Source organism: Carassius carassius, chromosome 48 (genome assembly GCF_963082965.1).
Source record: "Carassius carassius chromosome 48, fCarCar2.1, whole genome shotgun sequence".
In the NCBI taxonomy this organism is placed as follows: Eukaryota; Metazoa; Chordata; class Actinopteri; order Cypriniformes; family Cyprinidae; genus Carassius; species Carassius carassius.
The window spans coordinates 1,435,600-1,455,683 of NC_081802.1; the positions used below are offsets into that span (position 1 = coordinate 1,435,600).

Sequence of the window (20,084 nt, forward strand, 5' to 3'; positions counted from 1 at the left end):
AGGGAAGAAAGCAGATTAATTTATACGGATAAACACTATAAGGTTTTAGGACCTTGCACTAGTAAATTTCTCAAATAAACAGCCTTTTTGAAGACCGATGCATCTGAGGGCGACAAGAAAGTTCAGTCGTTCTGGAACCTTTAGATGCAACACTTTTCTTTGAAAGAATCAGTGTGTGTGCAGTTCTGTCCAACCTTCAATGGGTGCCAGGATTACGCGGGAGTGGTCGTAGGCGATGACGTTGGCGTAGCGGTTCTTGGGTTTGTTGACCTCCAGGTTGGAATGCTCCCAGGTGAATTGCTGACCCGGATCGATGGACTGTGGAAAGAGAAAACAGAGTGAAGCAACCCTCAGGGCTTTTTCCCAATCCCTCAGCATCGCTGGCATGAATGCTAATGTGAGAAGAGAGTGAGTTTACATCCGCTAGAACATCAGAAGGCGGCAAAGAAACAGAAGAGAGTTCAACACTCAGAAAGCAGGGTTGAGTGAGGCCACGGATCCTGGGAGGACTAAAACTAACGGAAACTAGCAAATTTGAGGATCCTACACAAAGCTGCTAGGATAAACATTCACAACAAGATAAAAGTCCTCCTGCCGCAATCACAGCCGCACATTAAAGTGCTATCGTTTAAATATTCAACAGCATTTGACCAGGTAGCTTTGTCGTGGACAGTGAATAATAGCAAAGGAAATGCTGATAAAATAGTCTGTTCCTGCTTGTGTTGGGGTGAATTATCTGATGCCAGCAAGATAAATGTCACCACATTCCCAATATTTCTGAATAAATATTCTATTCCCATGTTGGGGTAATTTAGTATTCCATTATGATTCCAAGCCTGTTCTCGGGCAATGGCTCCGTCCCAGCTCTTCTAGCTTGAGGGATGTTTTCATTTATGCGACCATCTCTGCATGCTGATACTGGGGCTAAATAACCCACAATGTGGGGATTGATGTAGCTGTTTACCCTGTGATGATTGCAGGCACAAATAACAGAGCATGGATCCTCCACAGGTTGTCCGTGCTCTCAAACATGTCTCTTTTATCATCATCTACCCTGCAAACCGCCCATGGGTTTCAGTGCACACAACTTGGATTGTTTTGATTCTCCTTCAAGCCAAATGTCACACTGTAATGGGAACTAACGGATCACAGATGGATGGAAGCATGATGACATAATCTGGAGTTTTCGTGATCCACAGCATGTTTTTGCATAAATCCCAATCCACATCCTCATATCATATCAACACATTTATCTGCTTCAAATCAGCCTTGCAGTTCCATTGTAAACTCCAAAGGGTTCATGGACCCCCTTCTTATTCATGAAGCCAGAGCAGATTAAATTGTTTTTTTATTTATTTATGTAACTCCAAAACTATCGAAGGTGATCCTGTCTATGCCATTGCTGAATACCTATTTGCAAATGGCTGAGGTCAGACTACTACTCAGGCTTAGCTGTTTATGAATGGTGTTCCTTCATTTGGATAGCATATGCAGCTAATGCTAATATATGCTAAGCCATGTCCCAAAAATAGTAGTGGGTTGGCTCAACTCAAGCGTGCCTATGTTCCTGCTGAGATGTCAGGTCTGGCTCATGCTGGGAGCCTTTTAAGATGGCATTAAGCCCCGAGGGTGTTGATGGCAGTGCTGCCGTAGCATGCTGTGATTTAAGATGGACGACGACATTTATTCTATGCAAATGAATGCTGATTCAGCAATAGCAAAGGCTAATCAGCAGCCACTACGTTTGCGAGCCCAGCACTTTAAACCAATACATCCGTGCCACTTCAAAACCCCATGGCATGTAAGGTAAAATAATTCACTGGCATTTGTTTTGCAGGAATACCCACACTGTTGTACAAGCAGCATCTTTTTAAATGGCTAACAATCTTATTCATAACATAAAATGGTATTTCTGTATAAAATGCAGTACCTCATACTCCTGGGAGAGCTTCAGGTTGTCATTGGCCTTCAGTAGCTCTGTGTGCTCGGCTAGCTCAGAGATGGGTATCGGAGGGTGGTTCATCATACCTGTGCACCAATCAGGAGAAGACGACACAGAAAGATAAGGTCAGAAAGACCAACGGGGGGCAAGAAAGATAGAAGTAGTGTTATCAAAAAGTACCGATGTCGGTGTTAGTCAGTACGATACCAGCATTTCTGCAAGCATTGTTGTAAGGATTCTCAAACACTGTAGCCAATCACAGACGTATCTGTTGAGTGTTGACACAATGGCCAATCAGAGCTGTTTGAGAATCCACTCAACAGTGCTCAAAATGCACTAACATTTCACTAACAATAAACATTTCAGTACCGATTGGTATTGACATTAGTACCTTTGACAACACTAGATAGAAGCCAAATCCCAAATGTTGGTGGAGAAAATGGGATCGGTGGTGGGGGGAAAACACCCAAGCAAATGAGACAATGAGGTGGGGACTGGAGTGAGGAACAGTGGGTGATGTTAGAGACACACTGTGACCAGGCCAGAGCTCTACATCAATCGGACCAATCAGGATTGTCCTAATACAAAAAACGGGATGCATTTATATAGAAAATATGAAGGAAACGACCTACGGATGATTGCTAAGTTGCTGCAAAACCCCCAGACCAATTACAAAAATGATAGTGGGTCAAATGGTTCCTAACAGCATTGAAATCTCTTCTTTCTCACTTCGCTGTAGCTTAAAACGAGAAGCAGGAGGACACTTCATATACTTGGTTGGTAAGACAAACCATACGTTTGTCCTCAGCGGGCTAAGACAAGGGGAATAATGCGCTTGATTGCCTTCGTGAAACCAAACAAATCTCCTTTCAAAATGAGTCACAGGAACAATAAATTGAAACAACCCCCAAGATCTGCCCTTGAGAAATATGTTCATGTCTGGAGAGCTGAAACGTAATAGATTTAATCAAACGCGAGACAAAAGGCCAAAAGGCCAAAAGCACACTACCAGTCACCCTATGTACATTGTGTCTGGAATAGGAGAATGGTATACATTTTCCTTATGCAGGTTTATGCTATGCTATGCTAACCTAAAACATGGGTATCCAATCCTAATCCCGGAAGGCCACCTAGCTTAATCCCAAATTTTATTTACCTGATTCAGCTAATCAAGGTCTTAAGGATCAATAGAAACATTTAGGCAGGTGTTTCAGAGCAAAACTCTTCAAGAATTTATCTCTCCAGGAGAAAAATTGGACACTCCCGCCCTAACAGTAACCCTGTCAAGTAGGCAATTCTAGCATTCAGAAACTGCTGGCTGTAGACTTGTGTATGAGGAAACACAAGCTTCTGTCTTGTATTTTATACTAGGCTTTATAACCAGACTAATTTGCATGCCGCCTTGCACGTAACCAAAATATGGACTTGAACTGCTCTGGGGGGAAAATACTGGAATGCTTCCACACTAAACACGAAAAATACGAGCGAGCAGGAGGTAAAAAATACAATATTTCCTTTCCCTGGAGTACACCTCTAGCCTTAATATTTCTAACAGCTTTTCTTTTGGCAGGAGCATGCAATAAGTTCCTGATGTAATCCTTCATTTGCGAAATGATGGGAAATAAAGCTCTTGAGGTGGAGGGGAGATGATGGGGGTAATCAGGGTAAAATACTGGGTTTATTTGAGAGTTCTGGCCTGGGTTAAGATGACCCGATGGTCCCGGTGCAAAGTTAAAGTATTCTGTGCTTCAGTTCAGCCAAAGCTAAGCAAGCATGTCACAGAAGCAGTCGCCCATGCTTGACCTTTTCTTAAACAAGCACTAGTTTTACGGTTTGCTCAGACTAACACCTTTCTATGTCTCTTGCTGTGGAGTTTATCCAGTTATGAATTAGTAATGGATTATGGCAGAAAACAGATATCGTCACCAAGCTCTTCCTAAAATGGACACCAACGTTTTTATAGAGAGTATTGGACTTTCTTCAATGTGAGGTCAAATTTGTGAGGTTAAATGCTGACTTCTTTCAAGAGTACTGTGATTTAAGTAAGCATGGACAATCTGCATAATCACATTGAGCCATCCTCAATTTCACTTCAAGTTTTTTTCTTCTTGTAATATTGTGCGCCACAAATGGTTTGGGTTTGATTGAGAAAGGACGCTTGCTAAGTCTCAAGATGCAACGAAAAATTCCTAGCTGTTAGTTTCCAGACTTCCATGCAAAACAAAGCCAATCAAACTATACTAATAACGGTTTTCCCTCAACCACACAAATGTTATTCTCATCAGCTTGGCCAGGCACTTAGAGATAGTCTGGAGTCAGTTTTACCCTCTTAAGGTGAACCAAGGTAATATATGCCAAAGCACTCTCAAAGAAGATGTGAAGGGCACCTTTGGCAAACAACCTGAGATCAAACCTGCATGCTAAACACTAACAGCCTTCATAATGCAATGAGAAAGGCCATCTAGAGCCAATCAAAATCCAACAAACTCTGAAGATTAGCGCTTTTCAATATCAACACATTCCTCAACTTTGCTCTGTGTCAACAACAATTACTCATGTCCCATCTTTCCATTCCATAAATAAGCTGTTATTTGTTTGTTCTTATACATTTTCTCTCTGCAAGATGTAAGAAACAATTACATTCAATCCGATCGGGTGCAAAAAAAAGCTTTTTTTGGTTATCAAAACTTTCACAGTATGCTGTGTCAAATAGCTGCACACCGTAAAAATCCTCCAAATGAAGATTATCTAAGACGTTAACGTTTTTGTGGCAGATGAAAGCACCAAATACACATTACAAAATTGGCCTTATGTGAATGACCTCATATAATTATAATTAACTACACTGAGTTTCAAGTATTTATGCGAAAGATGCTAGAAAGGCTGTTTAAGCGTGGTCCAATAGGATATAAACTCTTTCAAGGACAAATTCCTCTAGCTGTTCATTTCCTGTCTGCTCTCTCTGCCAGGATTTCCGTGTGTCTCTCTCTCCACCGCAGAGTCTTTTTATCCCATGCAATCAAGCCCAAGATCAGCGAGCACGAGAGATGCAAACAGTCTAATTACATATTTTCAGTCTCTTATTTGAGCTTGTCAGGTGATGCAAATAACAAATCCTTTTGATATCCGCTGCCGCTGTTCGCGAAATGATTTTATGCGATTGTTCATTTACATATAAAAGGAAAAGCACTCAGTATATTTCCCCATAAAAACGACAAAAAAAGGTAGTCGTGTTTCTCATTCCTCTGTCTCGCTGGGGGGCAGAAGGGATGTATCAAATGTCGGACTATTGTTTTTAATTAATTCAGCTCGTTATCTCCGCCTGCAGAAAGACCCCATCGGTGGAGAGAGGAACAGGATGCTGGAATGTGTGAAGACTTGTGTTAAAATCATACAGCAGAGCTGTCTCTACATGATCTGCTGCTTTTACTGTGGATTAATAGTGTGCAGCCAAAAGCCGGTGAGAACGAAGCAATCAACAAGCAGAAGTTTAAGGGAAAAAAAGACAAAATCAAAGGCTGTGTTACGAATAAAAGTTAAAAGTTGTCATAATTAAGATGAAACAGTAAACCGCATTCGCATTTTAACTTCCCACAGATGCAGAACAAATGTCTAGAAAAACTGCAGTCTCACTGTTAGTTTAAATTTGTATATATTAATATAATTAATATTATAATTAGCATTATAAATAGGAATTAATAATAAAGCAATATAAAAATAGAGATAATTATCATTTATCTGTATCCTTAAAAACTAATAATATTAATCATTAATATAAATTATATTTGTTATCAGCAAAAACATTAATAAGGCTTAATTATAAAATAATATTAAAACAATGTTAACATAATAATTGTATATTGATTTAAATTACATTATATTAATATTAAAATACTAAGGTATTAAGATATTGATTACAGGAATTGGAAACATAATAGAGATATAAATCATTGTGTTCAATGATATTTATGTATTTTTATTTAAAAAAAAAATTATTAAATATAAAAATTCTTTAACTATATTAACAATTATTTCTTTATTCAAATGTTTAGATATTAATTAATTATAATCATAATTATAAATCCTTTTTATTTAAATTGAAGTTTAAATATGGCCAGGTTATGTGTAAAAAGCAAAACATGATGTTGGAAAAAAAAATAGGGTTATATACTTGATTTGATCCTAAATCATGCATCTCATATATGGAAAGAAATTGCTAATGAGATTTAGTCTTTTCATTTCATTTGAATTATGATTCCTTTTAACTTTTCCAGGGTTACAGGAGTGAGAATTAGCGCAGCTCCAGCAGTTTGTGGGGTGGGGTCATATGCAAATGTAGTCAGAAAACACAACCCATTATTTCGGATGTGGGGCAGACGCATTAAAAAAAGATTTGAAAACACCAAAACTCAGCGCGAGATGTGAGCACTAACTTTCATAGTCAAAACCGGCTTCACTGACAGGACTGCTTAGACCCGAATCTGTGAAAAACAGCAAACAGCAAAAACATAAAATAAAAGCATCCCTCTTTCAATGTACTGATCATTAGTTGAGAATCAAATCTTGAAATGGACTGAAAGAAATGGGAAAACAAGATAAATGCAAGGAAATTAATAAGCAAAAAAGTAGAACTTCTCGTTTATGCATTTTATCCCTCCAATAAATTTTTTTTGACTATATTGTGCATTTTTAACCAGGCAGGAGAACAGACCACCCCTGCTTTGAATGAAGGAGGGTCCTGACGCTGAAAGTAGGACAGTCACTCACATAGCAGCCGTCCTTCATCCAACATCACAGCCACTGATGGTTTTTTAAAGAATAAATCCTCAAACTATCAGATGGCGGCGTTGATCGAGTGGTAAAAAGACATACGGTCAGCGTTTAGTGCTCGACTTTTGTCCAGCTGTCTGAAGCGTGAACGCATGAGGAGCGTCTTTAGCTTCTGTTGTCGAGGTCTGAACCATCTGTGATGACTTTCGGCACACGACACCTATGCAGATGCCCAGATTAACACACTGGCGAGTGGATCAGGTCCGAATAAGCATTGGAATTAGCAGTCCTTTGAGAACAAAAGTCAAAATATACTTTTAATGCTTTATGTTGGTTAAAAAATAGTAAAGACTGAGATTGGGAGGTCATTCAACCAGCTGGGCAATAATTATGTTATCCTGATTTTTCCTGTTATCTGAAATTATTACTAGCATTATAATTAAGGATTAATATTATAATTAGCATTATAAATAGGTATACATAATATATTAAAAAATTAATTAATAAACCAGCATAGAGATAATTATCGGTTATTTGTATTTATCGGTTGTTTGTGATTGCAAGCCTCATAATTCAGGATTAATATTATAATTAACTTTATAAATTTGGTATGCACAATATATTGGTGACCAAGTACAGCCAATAGAAATTAATAAAAAAGTAATTAATAAACCAGCATAGAGATAACTATCGGTTATTTGTATTTATCGGTTGTGTGTGATTGCAAGCCTCATAATTCAGGATTAATATTATAATTAGCTTTATAAATTTGGTATGCACAATATATTGGTGACCAAGTACAGCCAATAGAAATTAATAAAAAATAAATAAATAAAACAGTATAGAGATAATTATCGGTTATTTGTATTTATCGGTTGTGTATAATTGTAAGCTTTAAAAATATAAATAGGAATGCATAATGGTGAACCAGTACAGCCAATATAAATGAATTAAAAATTAAATAAATAAAACATCATAGAGATAATTATCTGTATAATTATCTATATATTTATCGGTTGTGTATAATTGTAAGCTTTAAAAATATAAATAGGAATGCATAGTATATTGGTGACCATACACAGACAATAGAATTAATATATCAACTGCATAATTATCGGTTATCTGTATGTGCAAAAATAAATAATATGATTAAACTTTAATATAAATCATTACACCAATCATTAATTAAAATGAACTGATTGGTAAAAATCAACAAAATAATTGAAAACTAATATTAAAATAATTAACAATTATGAGTTATCAATTTAAAATAAGATGCATAGATGCATCACTTATACACACCAAAACGGCATATGATTTTAAAACATTGAATCTTAAGCCTCTCAAATCTATGTAAATCTTAAAAGTCAATATAAAAGCAATTATTCTTCTATAACATGATTTATTAAATCATGAGTAAAATGAGTAAAATCAATAAAGAAAAAAATAAACAGTGAATTGTGGCGAGATGTTAGACAGCAGCCTAAAAAAATTACTAAATAGGATTAGGACAAGGAATACAAATCTTCTGTTTACAGACACAATTATCACAGGCCTGGAAAAACCATGAGTTTTTGTGAACGTTTCGCATTAAACAGTTTGCTAATAAATATGTTTGTTTTCTAAAATGATTCATAATATCAGTACAAACATACTGAAGAGGATACAGAAGAACTGAGCAGAACCTGACCCTAAACATGTTACAAACCAAACCGAATGTCGTTGTCTCGTCTCATTAGGATAAGTTGTGAGCCATATGTGCCAGTCATCCATGTGAACTCAAGTGTGCTGCTTTGAACAATGGCCCCTATTAGCTAATGGAAATATTGCAAATGTTTCCCCGTCCCAGTTAATTGAGCTAAAATGTCCACTTAAATGAAAATTCACCAAGCAAAGAGATAATGACACCCCACGCTTAAAAAGAACAACGTCGCGTAGCAAATTGAACGCTCCTCAATTAATAAAGTCCAACGAGGATGGCTTTAACGAGGCGAGTCTCTTTATACTGTTGAAGCAGACGAAAGAGGTGAGAAATAAGATGAAAGTGCGCCGGGCTCATTTCAGATGTGTTATTAGGCGGCTACTGGACAAGATGCCCCACAATGGACAGGTGATTATGGGAAATGAGGTTGCGATAGTGGCTTTCTTGCATTCTCCACCTCCATTTCTCAGCTGGCACTCGTTTTATCTGGGCTGAAGAAGGACAGCTCTCGGGCGGCCGTGGTGAGATTACCGCCTTTGAAACGAGAGCTGTTTGATGGGGAGAGCAGACAGGAGAGAGAAGGCGTCGACAAATTCACTCCGCGCCACTTCAAGCAGCCGGAAAGAAATGTCAGGCTAGGTTTAGCGTGCAAAGCTGGCAAAAAATGAAGACACTCTTTGAACTGGAGGATTTGATTGAGACAAAAGATTGTCTGCTTTAGAACGAGACGAGGACGGAAAAGGCAAAAACATTTCGGAAGCTGCTAGGACGTTCAGTCTCTGTTTACAGTGTTTATTGGTTATCTGTAATTATGATTAGCATTATAATTCAGGATTAAATTTAATTAGGATTGTTAATAGGAATGCATAATATATTGGTGACCTTATACAGTCAAAATAAATAAATAAATGCATACATAAATACATTAAAAAAACAGCATAGGCATAATTATCGGTTATCAGATAGATGTGATTATAAGCATTATAATTCAGGTTTAATATTTTAATTAGGATTGTAAATAGGAATGCATAATATATTGGTGACTTATACAGCCAATATAAATAAATAAATGCATACATAAATACATTAAAAAAACAGCATAGGCATAATTATCGGTTATCAGATAGATGTGATTATAAGCATTATAATTCAGGTTTAATATTTTAATTAGGATTGTAAATAGGAATGCATAATATATTGGTGACTTATACAGCCAAAATAAATAAATAAATAAATACATAAATACATTAGAAAAAAACAGCATAGACAATTATCGGTTATCGGCTAGATGTGATTACAAGCATTATTATTCAGGATTAATATAATAATTAGCATTATAAATAGGAAATAAATATATTCTTGACCTTATACAGCCAAAGTAAGTAAATAAATATATATAATAAAGATAATAAGTATAGATAATAATATTAAACATTAATATAAATCATAATGATAGTCGAAAGTTACAAAATTAAAATAATTTAATAAAAAAATACTATTAAATATAAAAACATAATGATCCATCAGCGATATACAAAATCCTTGGTGCATTAATTTAAATATATATATATATATATATATATATATATATATATATATATATATATTCGAAACAGTATTTGTAATTTAAATTGTTTGGCTTTTCTATCTCCCAAATCTATGTAAATCTTAAAAGTCTATTTATAGCCTAGTTTTAGCACTCAAAGTCGGCAAAAATGAAGTCTTTGAACTGAAGGATTTGTACAAAACAAGAGATTGTCTACTTTTGAATGAGAAGAGGACGGCAATGGCAAAAACGTCTCTGAAACTCCTTGGACGTTCAATCTTGTTTGGACGTTCAAACCATGAACCAAACATAAAATAAAGTTGACTGATAGGATGTATGCAATTATTAACCAATAAACTGCATCAGTGAAGAAACTAATTAGAAATAACAACTCTTGCACACTTCAAAGTGCATGTCTGAAAGGAAAATCTGAAGAATGATAAGAAAATGATGTTGAAATACAAAAAAAGCTCTATTTTCTTTAAACAAAATATACTTTTTTTAGGTGAAATATGACCTAAAAATAAATATGACATGGCCTTCGGACAGGTTTCGAGAGATGAACCAGAGAAAAGTTAATCTTTGAAGTGATTAAGGCTGTTTGTTCACGTCGATATACCTGGAGTTTGGAAGTTGATTCGTCTCATCTCCACTGGGTCTGTGGGATGGTGAGGGGTGATATCAGCATTGTTCAGATGACATTTCGTCCGTGGCTCTGACTCTTTACGTTTGCTGCTTTAGAAAAGGAAAGAAAAATGCAAAGACTTAATGAAATTTAAAAAAAAAACGAGACAGAAAAACAACAAGTGAATCAAACCACAAGTGCACAAAATGACCACCCAGTGTTTCCTGATCGATTCAGTGCATGATTCAGCTCAATGACTCTTGATTTAGAATGACTCAATCAATCTTAATGATTCAATTAGTGCCACACACAATGTATACATGCAAGTATCAAATTTATCAGTGCAGAAAACACCACAGCCGAGGGGCACATTGGTTGAACCCACTAGTTTTTCACTGCCATCTAATTAAAAGTTGCTTTTATGCTGAAGCATGTTGCTTTCTTTTGCCCCCTTGAAAACAGCAATAAAGTACCTTACCTGTCAGGCTTGCTGCTTCCGAAGAAAGCATTGAAGTGAAATAAATAAAATGGAGAAAACACAACAAAGAGAACAAGGAAGAGGAGAGGAAAAGAAATCAATAGAGTGCATTTAAATTCACAGGGTAGACTAGCGGAGCCAGATTATCTCATCTGCATTTGGACAAACCAGTAAAAGATGTGTGTTTGTGCCCACCGGGGGGGCTATACGATCTCCAGACACCAGAGGTCAAACTCAAGGTCCAGCCGAGGGAGGAAATACTAGCCAGGAGTCGTCCGCATTTAACCTGGCTCAAGAGGCGCTAATGAGAAATAGCTTCCCTCTGAGTTTCAGCACGATTGCTTTGGCCGCGCTCTGAAGCTAATAGCTATTAGCCTCATTAATTTTTGATACGATCGAATAAATTGCTCTTCTTAGCTCCGCTTTGAACTTCTCTAAACTATGCCAATGCTGAGGCCTAAAATAAGCTTAAATCCTTCTTTTAGCATTTATTTACCTTTCTGGACTCACTACTCCTTATATGAACAGCTTAAATTTGTGACAGCAGAGTAAATTATATTATAATAATATATTAATTATATTGATAAATGTCCTTACAAAATATTTTAATGAAAAATAATAGGAAATAGTCTTTTATGCATTTTCTATTGAATTTATTGTGACCAACACTTACATTTATAATTAAATATAAAATATGATAATTCTAAATGTCTTTATAAAACGTTTTAATGACTAAAAACTAACTATGTTATTTTATTATATTTACTTTACATTTTATTCGATTTAAATATATTGATTCAGAAACAGAAATTTTTAAATACATTATATTAATATACGCATGATAAATATCTTTACAAAATATTTTAATTAATATAGTAATTATAATTATATTATTTATCAAGTTGAATAAATGTACATTAAATTTTGTACCTTTTAATAAAACTATTTCATAAAACAGTATTATTATTTTTAATTAAAATGTTTTGTAAAGACATATATATCTTATAACAAAACAATTTAATTAATAATTAAATTCATAGTATTTAATTACATTTGCTTTCCATTTTATTAGATTTACATTTATTGTAATTGAAATGTATTACTAAATTATATAATATTAATATGTAAATTATAATTATAAATGTCTTCAATATAACAAAAAAGATAACGAAAAGCTTAAATGAGTTCTCATTTTGAGTGGTCGGAGCTTGGCTATCGACAAAAAACGACCATATAGGTCGTTTGTGCAAGCACCTAATTACGACCTATATTTACGTTTTAAAGTTAAGTGGCCTCTAGAGGGTGTAAAAATAATGACAGTAGCGCATTACGTCTGTCGTCATGAAATGACATATAACATCATTACCAATCAAAACGCACGTTAATTTAAATGCAATGTGTGGACTTTTTACACCGATCTCAGTAATTTGTACATATTTTACAAGGTGGCTTATTCGTTCGAATGACCACACCTAACCCCACCCCTAAACCTAACCCTCATAGAAATCATGTTAAATTATGATTTATTGAGCATATACATATTACGTGCACGTCCGTTCTCTGGGATCGAACCCATGATAGCATGAGTGCATATCAAGGTATAACGCATTAATTTACCAACTGAGCTACACGAAACGCAAATCAGAGTGCAAATAAAAGAGTACAAAAGATTAATATGAAAACATCCTTTTGCCGATAGGGGCGCAATTGTAGTATACACTCTGATGGGTCCTATTTCAGGGATTTGGACAAACAACCTATACGAGCGTATTGGTTGGAGGACTGGTTGGTGGTCATGTCCACTCACTTCTTGTAGAGGAGAATCGCGATCACAATACAGATTATGAAGACCACAGCGAGAACAGGCCCCACTACCCAGATGAGTCCATCCCCTCCTGTGTCTATGGGCTTAGGGTCCACGTCAGGAGCCATGACTGGATCCGTGTAGGGACTGGACGCAAACGATTTCTGCACAAAAGCACAAAAAGGTTTTAGCTATCTTTGCACAAGTCTTGAAACTCGAATTAAAAAGGCTCCTCCACAAATTTCACTCACCCCTCCAGTGGTGTTGAGCTCGGCGAGGATGAAGAACACATATTCCTGCCCGGGCTCCAGAACCCTGTTTTCAAAGCCACTGTAAACCATCTGGTTGCCCAAGGTGAAGGACGGTGGCATGGATGAGGGCTTGAAGCTGGCAGCGATGTAAGGCCGCTTCCCGTCCACCTGCTTGAGCTGACGTGTGGTTCGAGCGTGGCGTTGACCGAGTCTTCTATCACCAAGCAACTATCGGAGAAAATACTGCTTGAGAAGAACTGAAATCAACATCTAAAACACTGCATATTATATTTGATTCTTTTGGGAACACAACCGAAACTTTAAAATTATCAAAACAAAATGTATTATTTACTCAAACAATCACCAAGTCAAATAACACTTATGTTCAGTTGAGTATGTTCACCTCTTCTAGGTCCAGTTCATCTGGGCTCTTGATGTGTCGGATCGGACCTCTTCCCTTCTTCAGAGGAACCACCACAACATAGACTGTCCTGCAAGAGGTCAAGATGGTGCATAAAACCATTACAAAAATAACTAGATAAATAACTGCCTATCCACCAAAGTTGATTATTTTTCTGTGCTGTATCTGTCAGAGCATAAATATCGGAACATCTAGCGAGGCGATTTCCAACAAAACCTGAAAAATTCCCTACACAATTATTCTAACGCAGCTGTTTCAAGTTAGTATTTACTGCATTCTCAGTATGGCCACAAGGGGCACTACAGCAAACTATTTTTTATTTTTTTTTGTCATGGCTCCAACATCAACATTTTTAAAGGACCCCCACATTTCCAGTTTGGTTGTGTCTGCATTCACATGCTTGTGTAGAATGCGTTTCTGGCTTAGAACGGCATTTGGTTTTCCTCACTTTATCAACTCTTTGGATTCCAGAGGTGGGAAGACAATAGTCAGCGTACTGTCCGGCTCTCTTTTCAGGTCAAACTCTGGCTTTCGGACCAGAATAGGTGGTGCTGTTCGTGCGATGAGCTTGTGTTTGGGTCCACCGTCGCTGCTTTCCTGGCAGCCGATTCTAAACTCATATGTGTTGTTGGGTCGCAAGTTGATGATGAGCGCTTTGGCCATCCTAGCATCAATGTCAACCTTCTGCCGGTTGTACTCAATCTGTGGACCAATGTGCATTGATAAATTGTGTGTAATAACATCATGAATTAAGTCAGATACAAAACAGGATTCATTAGCTTGCTTACCATACAGCGATATGGGAAGCGGTTATCGAAAAACTTCCAGGTCAGCAGTACTGTAGTTTTGGTGACCAGCTTCACGGTGAAGTTCTTAGGAACATCTGTCCAGAGGTGAATGGAGGAAACAAATTGAGAAAGACACTTCAGAAATGGAAAAATACAACAAGTCTGAAGGGAAAGAAGGCTGACAGAGTGTTCGATGCTTGCGAACAGTTTTCCCCCAAAGGAGAGGGGCTTTGTTCCCTCTGAGTGAGCGGTGTGTGGAGTTAGCTGTGAAAGGGAGGTGGGGAGGCGCTCAGTTGGGACAAACAGCACGCTAGACTGGACTGGTGAACACAGAACCACAGGATTGCACAGTACTCTGCCTGCCCTGGCCCGGCAGTGCCGCCCCAACAAGAACATTTGGCAAACAGTTCCCATAATCCCCCATGAACGATTCCAGAATAGCTGAACCCACATTATATTTGAGTAACCCACTGCTGCGTGCTCTTGAATTTGGACAGGCACTGCCGTTGCAGAAAGCCGACAAGAACGAGGACAAACCCCAAACACAGTTGTCATGCCCACACTTGTTAGCAGTGCATCATGGGACGCCATGCTGCAAACCATCCCAGTGTGGGAGCAGGGGGAAAGGTGAGTACAGAAAAGAGGAACTGTTAAACAAAACGAGAAAACCCTAAAAAATCCAAAAGGAAACCCAAACAAAGTGCGCCTGATTTGACTTCCGATCTGGGATCACCTTGACGTTTTTCTCGCCTACCTTGGAATACTTGGGGAGTTTTGTGATTGTATGAGTGAATGTGCTGGGCGTGTCTGACCAATCGGCACTTACCTTGCAAAAACTGATGCTCCTCCCCTTTCAAAACTGACTGACTTCAACTTACTGACTTATTTTACCTTGTTGTGGGGGAGGGTGTTAGTGAGGTATGTGGCTCCCAGAGATTTTATATAATCGGGTGTAGGTGCTTGCATTGTAGAGGTTTGTCCCTTGAGCCGGTGAAATGAGCAACCCGTACCTGCTTCGTAGGCCACTGTTCGATACTGGATCGGTGGGCTGTAGGGCCCTGGACCTACACTGGTGTGCGCTCGAATTTTCACATCATACACTGCATTGGGCCTCAGACTCTTGAGAGTGTAGCTGTCCTCACTTGCCGGCAGACGCAGTTCTTTGGGTCCACCGGCTGTTCCGGCCTCCTGGTAAGCCACTGTGTATTCTGTTATAGCGCCATTGCGCTCTGCTAGTACCGGAGGCAACCAGGCAAATTGTAGCGAGCAGCAGGTGATGTTAGACCCTTCGATTATTTGAGGATACCCTTGAGGAACCTCTTCTGGGACTTTTAGTTCTCGGGTAGCCTCTTCGCCAAATCCTGATCTGGACTTGGCGGACACTTTGAAGATGTACGTGGCCCCTCGATGGATATTGCTAATGGAATATTCCAACTCCCGAGGGCTGAACTCCAGCGTGGCCAGGGGGCTCACGTCCTTTCGGCCGAACTGTAGGCGATAACCCTCCACCTCGAGAACCGGAGCGACGAAATCAGGGGGTTGCCAGCGTACTAATGCAGTAGTTTCTGAGTTCTGATTGACGGAGAGAAAGGGAGGCCCCGACACTGTAGAGAGAGAAAGAGGAACATTACATTCACTTCAAATGAACCGTATCTCACTTAAGTCTGTTGTAGCATAACCAGGTGTATTTTCATCTTGGTACTCCCTACTAAGGAAAAGCCATCTAAAATAACTTTAAAGGGATTTATTACAAACTCTGTTCCTGTAAAGTACCATTATATAAGCATGTATGTTTTGTAAAAACTGTCATAAAGGCACTAACACCACATATACTCCATACTCCAATGTTACCCAGAAAGGCGAGTCTGAACAATCTGTTTTGAAAAAGCTATTAATTTTTAAGTGACTAGATGGTTGTTGAACAGATCACTGGATGAGAGATTGTGGGTTAACAGCCATATGATTGAGAAGGAGAACATAAGAACAGATAGAAGGACGAATCACTACTAAAAAAAAACAAAGAATTGCTGATGAAGGTGATGGGGAAATGGCGTAATCTGCCGCAGCGAGAGGACAACGAGGGTCAGAGACGCCGTGATTGTGGCCAGCTTCCCCTCCTCTGAAGCACTCCAGTCCACTCCACTGGACGACATACAATCCTCTCCATGGGACCACAGGCACGTTTCTCATTAGGCCTTGCATTAACGGTCACTGTTGACCCACAGCCACTGATTAAGATAGGATTGAATTTCACACTCATGCCACACACTCCCCTTCCCTTATTCCCTCTCTCTCTCCGTCCTTCTCATCTCCAGTGGAGGAGAAACCTCTACGAAAAAGAGGAACAAAATCAAATAACCTTCAGCTTACATGCAATTAACCTGGCGACAGGATTTACAGTGAGTTATATTAAGCGTATAAAGCACGACTGCAAGCTGACATGACTTAGCCCTGAGAAACTGCAGCGCTGCATTCTGGGCTGAACTGATATCAAATATACAAAAGACAAGGGCAAAACCAACCAAATATGTCTGAATATAACCATCCAACTAAATGTCCTTAGAATATGATGACAAAAAGGTCAAGGTAATTACCAGTCTTTAGGTTTTCTACAATATACAAGAAATGAATCAAAGCAGCATTCCACAAATGACCATGTTTTACTGTGATTTTACCATGGCGTCACACAAGCATCAAGCAAAATTAACAATCATGGTCAAAATGTATTTTTTTTTAATTTATATCACCTATTCATGATATTATTCTCAATAAACAAATATTTTGCCAAATGCTCATCTAGCTGATTAGCACTTTCAGACAAAGTAGCAACAAGATTTCAAACGCAACGGATCCATAAATATAAACATATTTATAAATACTATAATGCCAGTTTGTAATCCGATAAACCAAAAACTGCAATCTAAAGAAATTTGAATTACATGCCACAGTATCCTGGCATCGGACGGTATTAGAAGCTCCAGAGACCAAAACGAGGAGCTTCACTCTCCACAATCAGGACTGGAGCAAGTGGCCCTAAGTGGACCAATTAATTGAAGAGAATAACCACAGTGCCTGAAGGATTGTGAGTCATCCAGACTCTGTATCCCGAGCCGTGGCAGCCATCCAAGCGGACACTTGTGAAGAACACCTCCAGCCCCTGCATTAGCATGCAATCTGCTCATCTCCAACACGGATGAAGGGAGACAGGAGGAAATAAAAAAAAGGAAGGCTTGTACTTGATTGGAATCTGGCCTACCGATGCCTAATCTTAAAAACGTGGCGTTTTGCATTTAATGCATGTGGAATAGCATATGATAAGGCGTATTAGCAAAGGGTTTGACGGTGCACACATCAATCAGTACATTGGCTCTGAAATGAGAACAGAATCAATCATTCACGTGTCGTTCCTCCTGGACAACAGGCAGCATCAATTAGATCGATACAAGGACATCTGCTTGGAGATCAAGGCACAGGAAACTTATTACGGGCCTCTTTGAACGCAACATTAATAATGCTTGTCAATACGGCTGAAATGTACTTAAACATGACACAAAAATCATTCAAAATAAAAATACATTTTGTGCATTTAAACCAGCATTATTTTCACTCATATACTGTTATAGTTTATACAAATATTTTTTTATTTTTATTATTTTTCATTGTTTTATATATATAGTTGTATGTTTAAACAAAAATGAGAAATGTTGCCTTGACATTAAGTGAAAGATGTCAGAACACCAACATGTCAGTAAATACAGCTGGATAAAACAAAAACTTTGCCCAATTTCATTTCTGGCTGTAAAGCATCAAAATGTGATTTACTTTATTTTCTATACCCATTGTTTATATATATATATATATATATATATATATAAATTTTTTATTCCTTTCTACCTAGCTATTTTAGTACATCAACTTTAAATGAAAATGAGAAATGTTACATTGGCAAATTGCCCAAATGTAATTAATAAGTTGTATTTCAGTGAATGTTTTACGTTTTTAGTTCCATTTCAACCACTGAAAATACCAATGCTGACTCTAGTACACATTATTTCAGCCTTTACAACAGAATGTCATCTCGGCGTGACGGGCTTCACGCTGCCCAGTCTCCGGTCTGAAGTGTATCTCTGACATGCAGAATGGCAGCTCGTGGACGGCCAGCTTTCTCAGATGACAAGCGGCCTTGCTTCGGGGTTTGAAAGGGGCGGGTCGGCCGTTATCAATACAATAAGGCAGGGGCTTAAGTTGTCTGACAGTATTATGTAGCAGAAATGAGGCATGAAAGTGCCCCAGAGAGGCTCCTCTGAGCCCCATTGGTCAAGCTTCCCTTCTCTTCAGGCACATGAAAGAGCGATGCCGCTTCTTTAAGTTGGGCTGAGTCTTGTTTATTTATTTATTTCTTCTGTCTGCTGTAAGCGTTTCCCCACACTTTCTGAGGAGGGAAGAGAAGGGAGCTCCTTCCTTTGACTGCCCAGGAATGTATAAAACACAGTGGGTTGTCTAGTGAGCAGTTGGCTTGTAGAAGTAAAAGCGTAATGATTATAGCGCTTAAACCATGTTAACTTAATGTCAAGCCTTACAGCGAAACAATCATGATGTCAGATACATAAAGGTAAAACACGTTAGTCTGCATGTATAGAAAGAGAAAGTACTTATAAAAATACTATAGTATTATTACTTCCTTGTACATAAAGACTAACTTAGCATAGCAGAGTGAAACAGAGTGCTAACGTTTTCTAAAATCTAAAAGATGCAATGCTCAGGACACAACCAAAAATTCAATTAATATAAACCAACAATTAGGAAACACTTTTAGTCTGAGAGTTCGTTAAAATGGAATTGTTTAAGTAGTTTAGCATGCTGTTTCGCTTACTGTTAATGCACTGAATCACTGTTAGCATGCTAGTTTACTAATCTGTCATTATTCTGACCCAAACCGCTAATGTACAATCCCAGCTCTACATTCCCTTATAGCTTGTATGTACTCCAGACACACTATACAGGCCATGTTTGTTTTTTCTTTTTCGACTGAAGTCCCTCAAGGTTAATTTTGCTCCAGAAGCTCAAAACACCTGGGCTGCGGTGCTCCGGAGCTCAGCTAATGATAACGGTATTATTACCGACCTGCTCCTTTAGTCACCACCAGCTTGGGTTTGCTGCGGGCTCCGTCTCCTTTGGTTGTGTAGGCTGCCACAGTGATGGAGTACGTGGTGTCGGGCTGCAGGCCCCCGATGACCATCTCCTGTGGTTAATGGACATGAAGAGAGAAGTTAGCACTGTGTTAGGGGACTGGATTTTTTAAAGACGCACATGCACGGCGTCAGTTTCCCCTCTTTTCAATGTCACGACCTGCAATATGTACTCTGCTGTCTATTTTAAAGGGGTCCTATTATGCTTTTTCAATTTGTTTTTAACTTTAGTTAGTCTGTAATGGTACTGTCTGAGCATTAAAAAGATCTGCAAAGTTACAAAGCTCAGAGTCCAATTCTAAAGGAGATATTGTGTTTGACAGAAATCACTTTTCAAAAACTACAACGAACGACTCGTTTGGACTACAATGCATATTTTCCGGGATTTTTTTAAATATATAATAAAAGATTCTAAATATACAGTACAGACCAAAAGTTTGGAAACATTACTAATATTACTGTTTTTTCTGTATTTTTGCAGACTTGATGAGCAGAAGAAACTACTTTCAAAAACATTAAAAATAGTAATGTTTCCAAACTTTTGGTCTGTACTGTATTTGATCGCATT

At 38.1% G+C, this 20,084-nt stretch overlaps 1 protein-coding gene across 18 annotated transcripts in view; it reads right to left on the reverse strand.

Moving 5' to 3' along the window:
- The window catches only part of LOC132131136 (receptor-type tyrosine-protein phosphatase S-like), a 131,888-nt gene that overhangs the window by 15,877 nt on the left and 95,927 nt on the right, over positions 1-20,084 (reverse strand). For 5 of the 18 annotated variants that reach the window (XM_059543096.1, XM_059543102.1, XM_059543099.1 and 2 more), the window contains 12 exons: positions 19,452-19,569; positions 15,338-15,931; positions 14,328-14,422; positions 13,988-14,241; positions 13,522-13,609; positions 13,119-13,346; positions 12,871-13,031; positions 11,064-11,078; positions 10,580-10,692; positions 6,376-6,423; positions 1,931-2,028; positions 195-318 (listed from right to left, as the gene is read on the reverse strand). In XM_059543096.1, coding sequence (XP_059399079.1) covers positions 195-318; positions 1,931-2,028; positions 6,376-6,423; positions 10,580-10,692; positions 11,064-11,078; positions 12,871-13,031; positions 13,119-13,346; positions 13,522-13,609; positions 13,988-14,241; positions 14,328-14,422; positions 15,338-15,931; positions 19,452-19,569 — 1,936 coding nt within the window. Of the gene's footprint in view, positions 1-194; positions 319-1,930; positions 2,029-6,375; positions 6,424-10,579; positions 10,696-11,063; positions 11,079-12,870; positions 13,032-13,118; positions 13,347-13,521; positions 13,610-13,987; positions 14,242-14,327; positions 14,423-15,337; positions 15,932-19,451; positions 19,570-20,084 lie in introns of all 18 variants that reach the window. The other 13 variants (XM_059543103.1, XM_059543111.1, XM_059543105.1 and 10 more) reach the window with 8 other exon arrangements.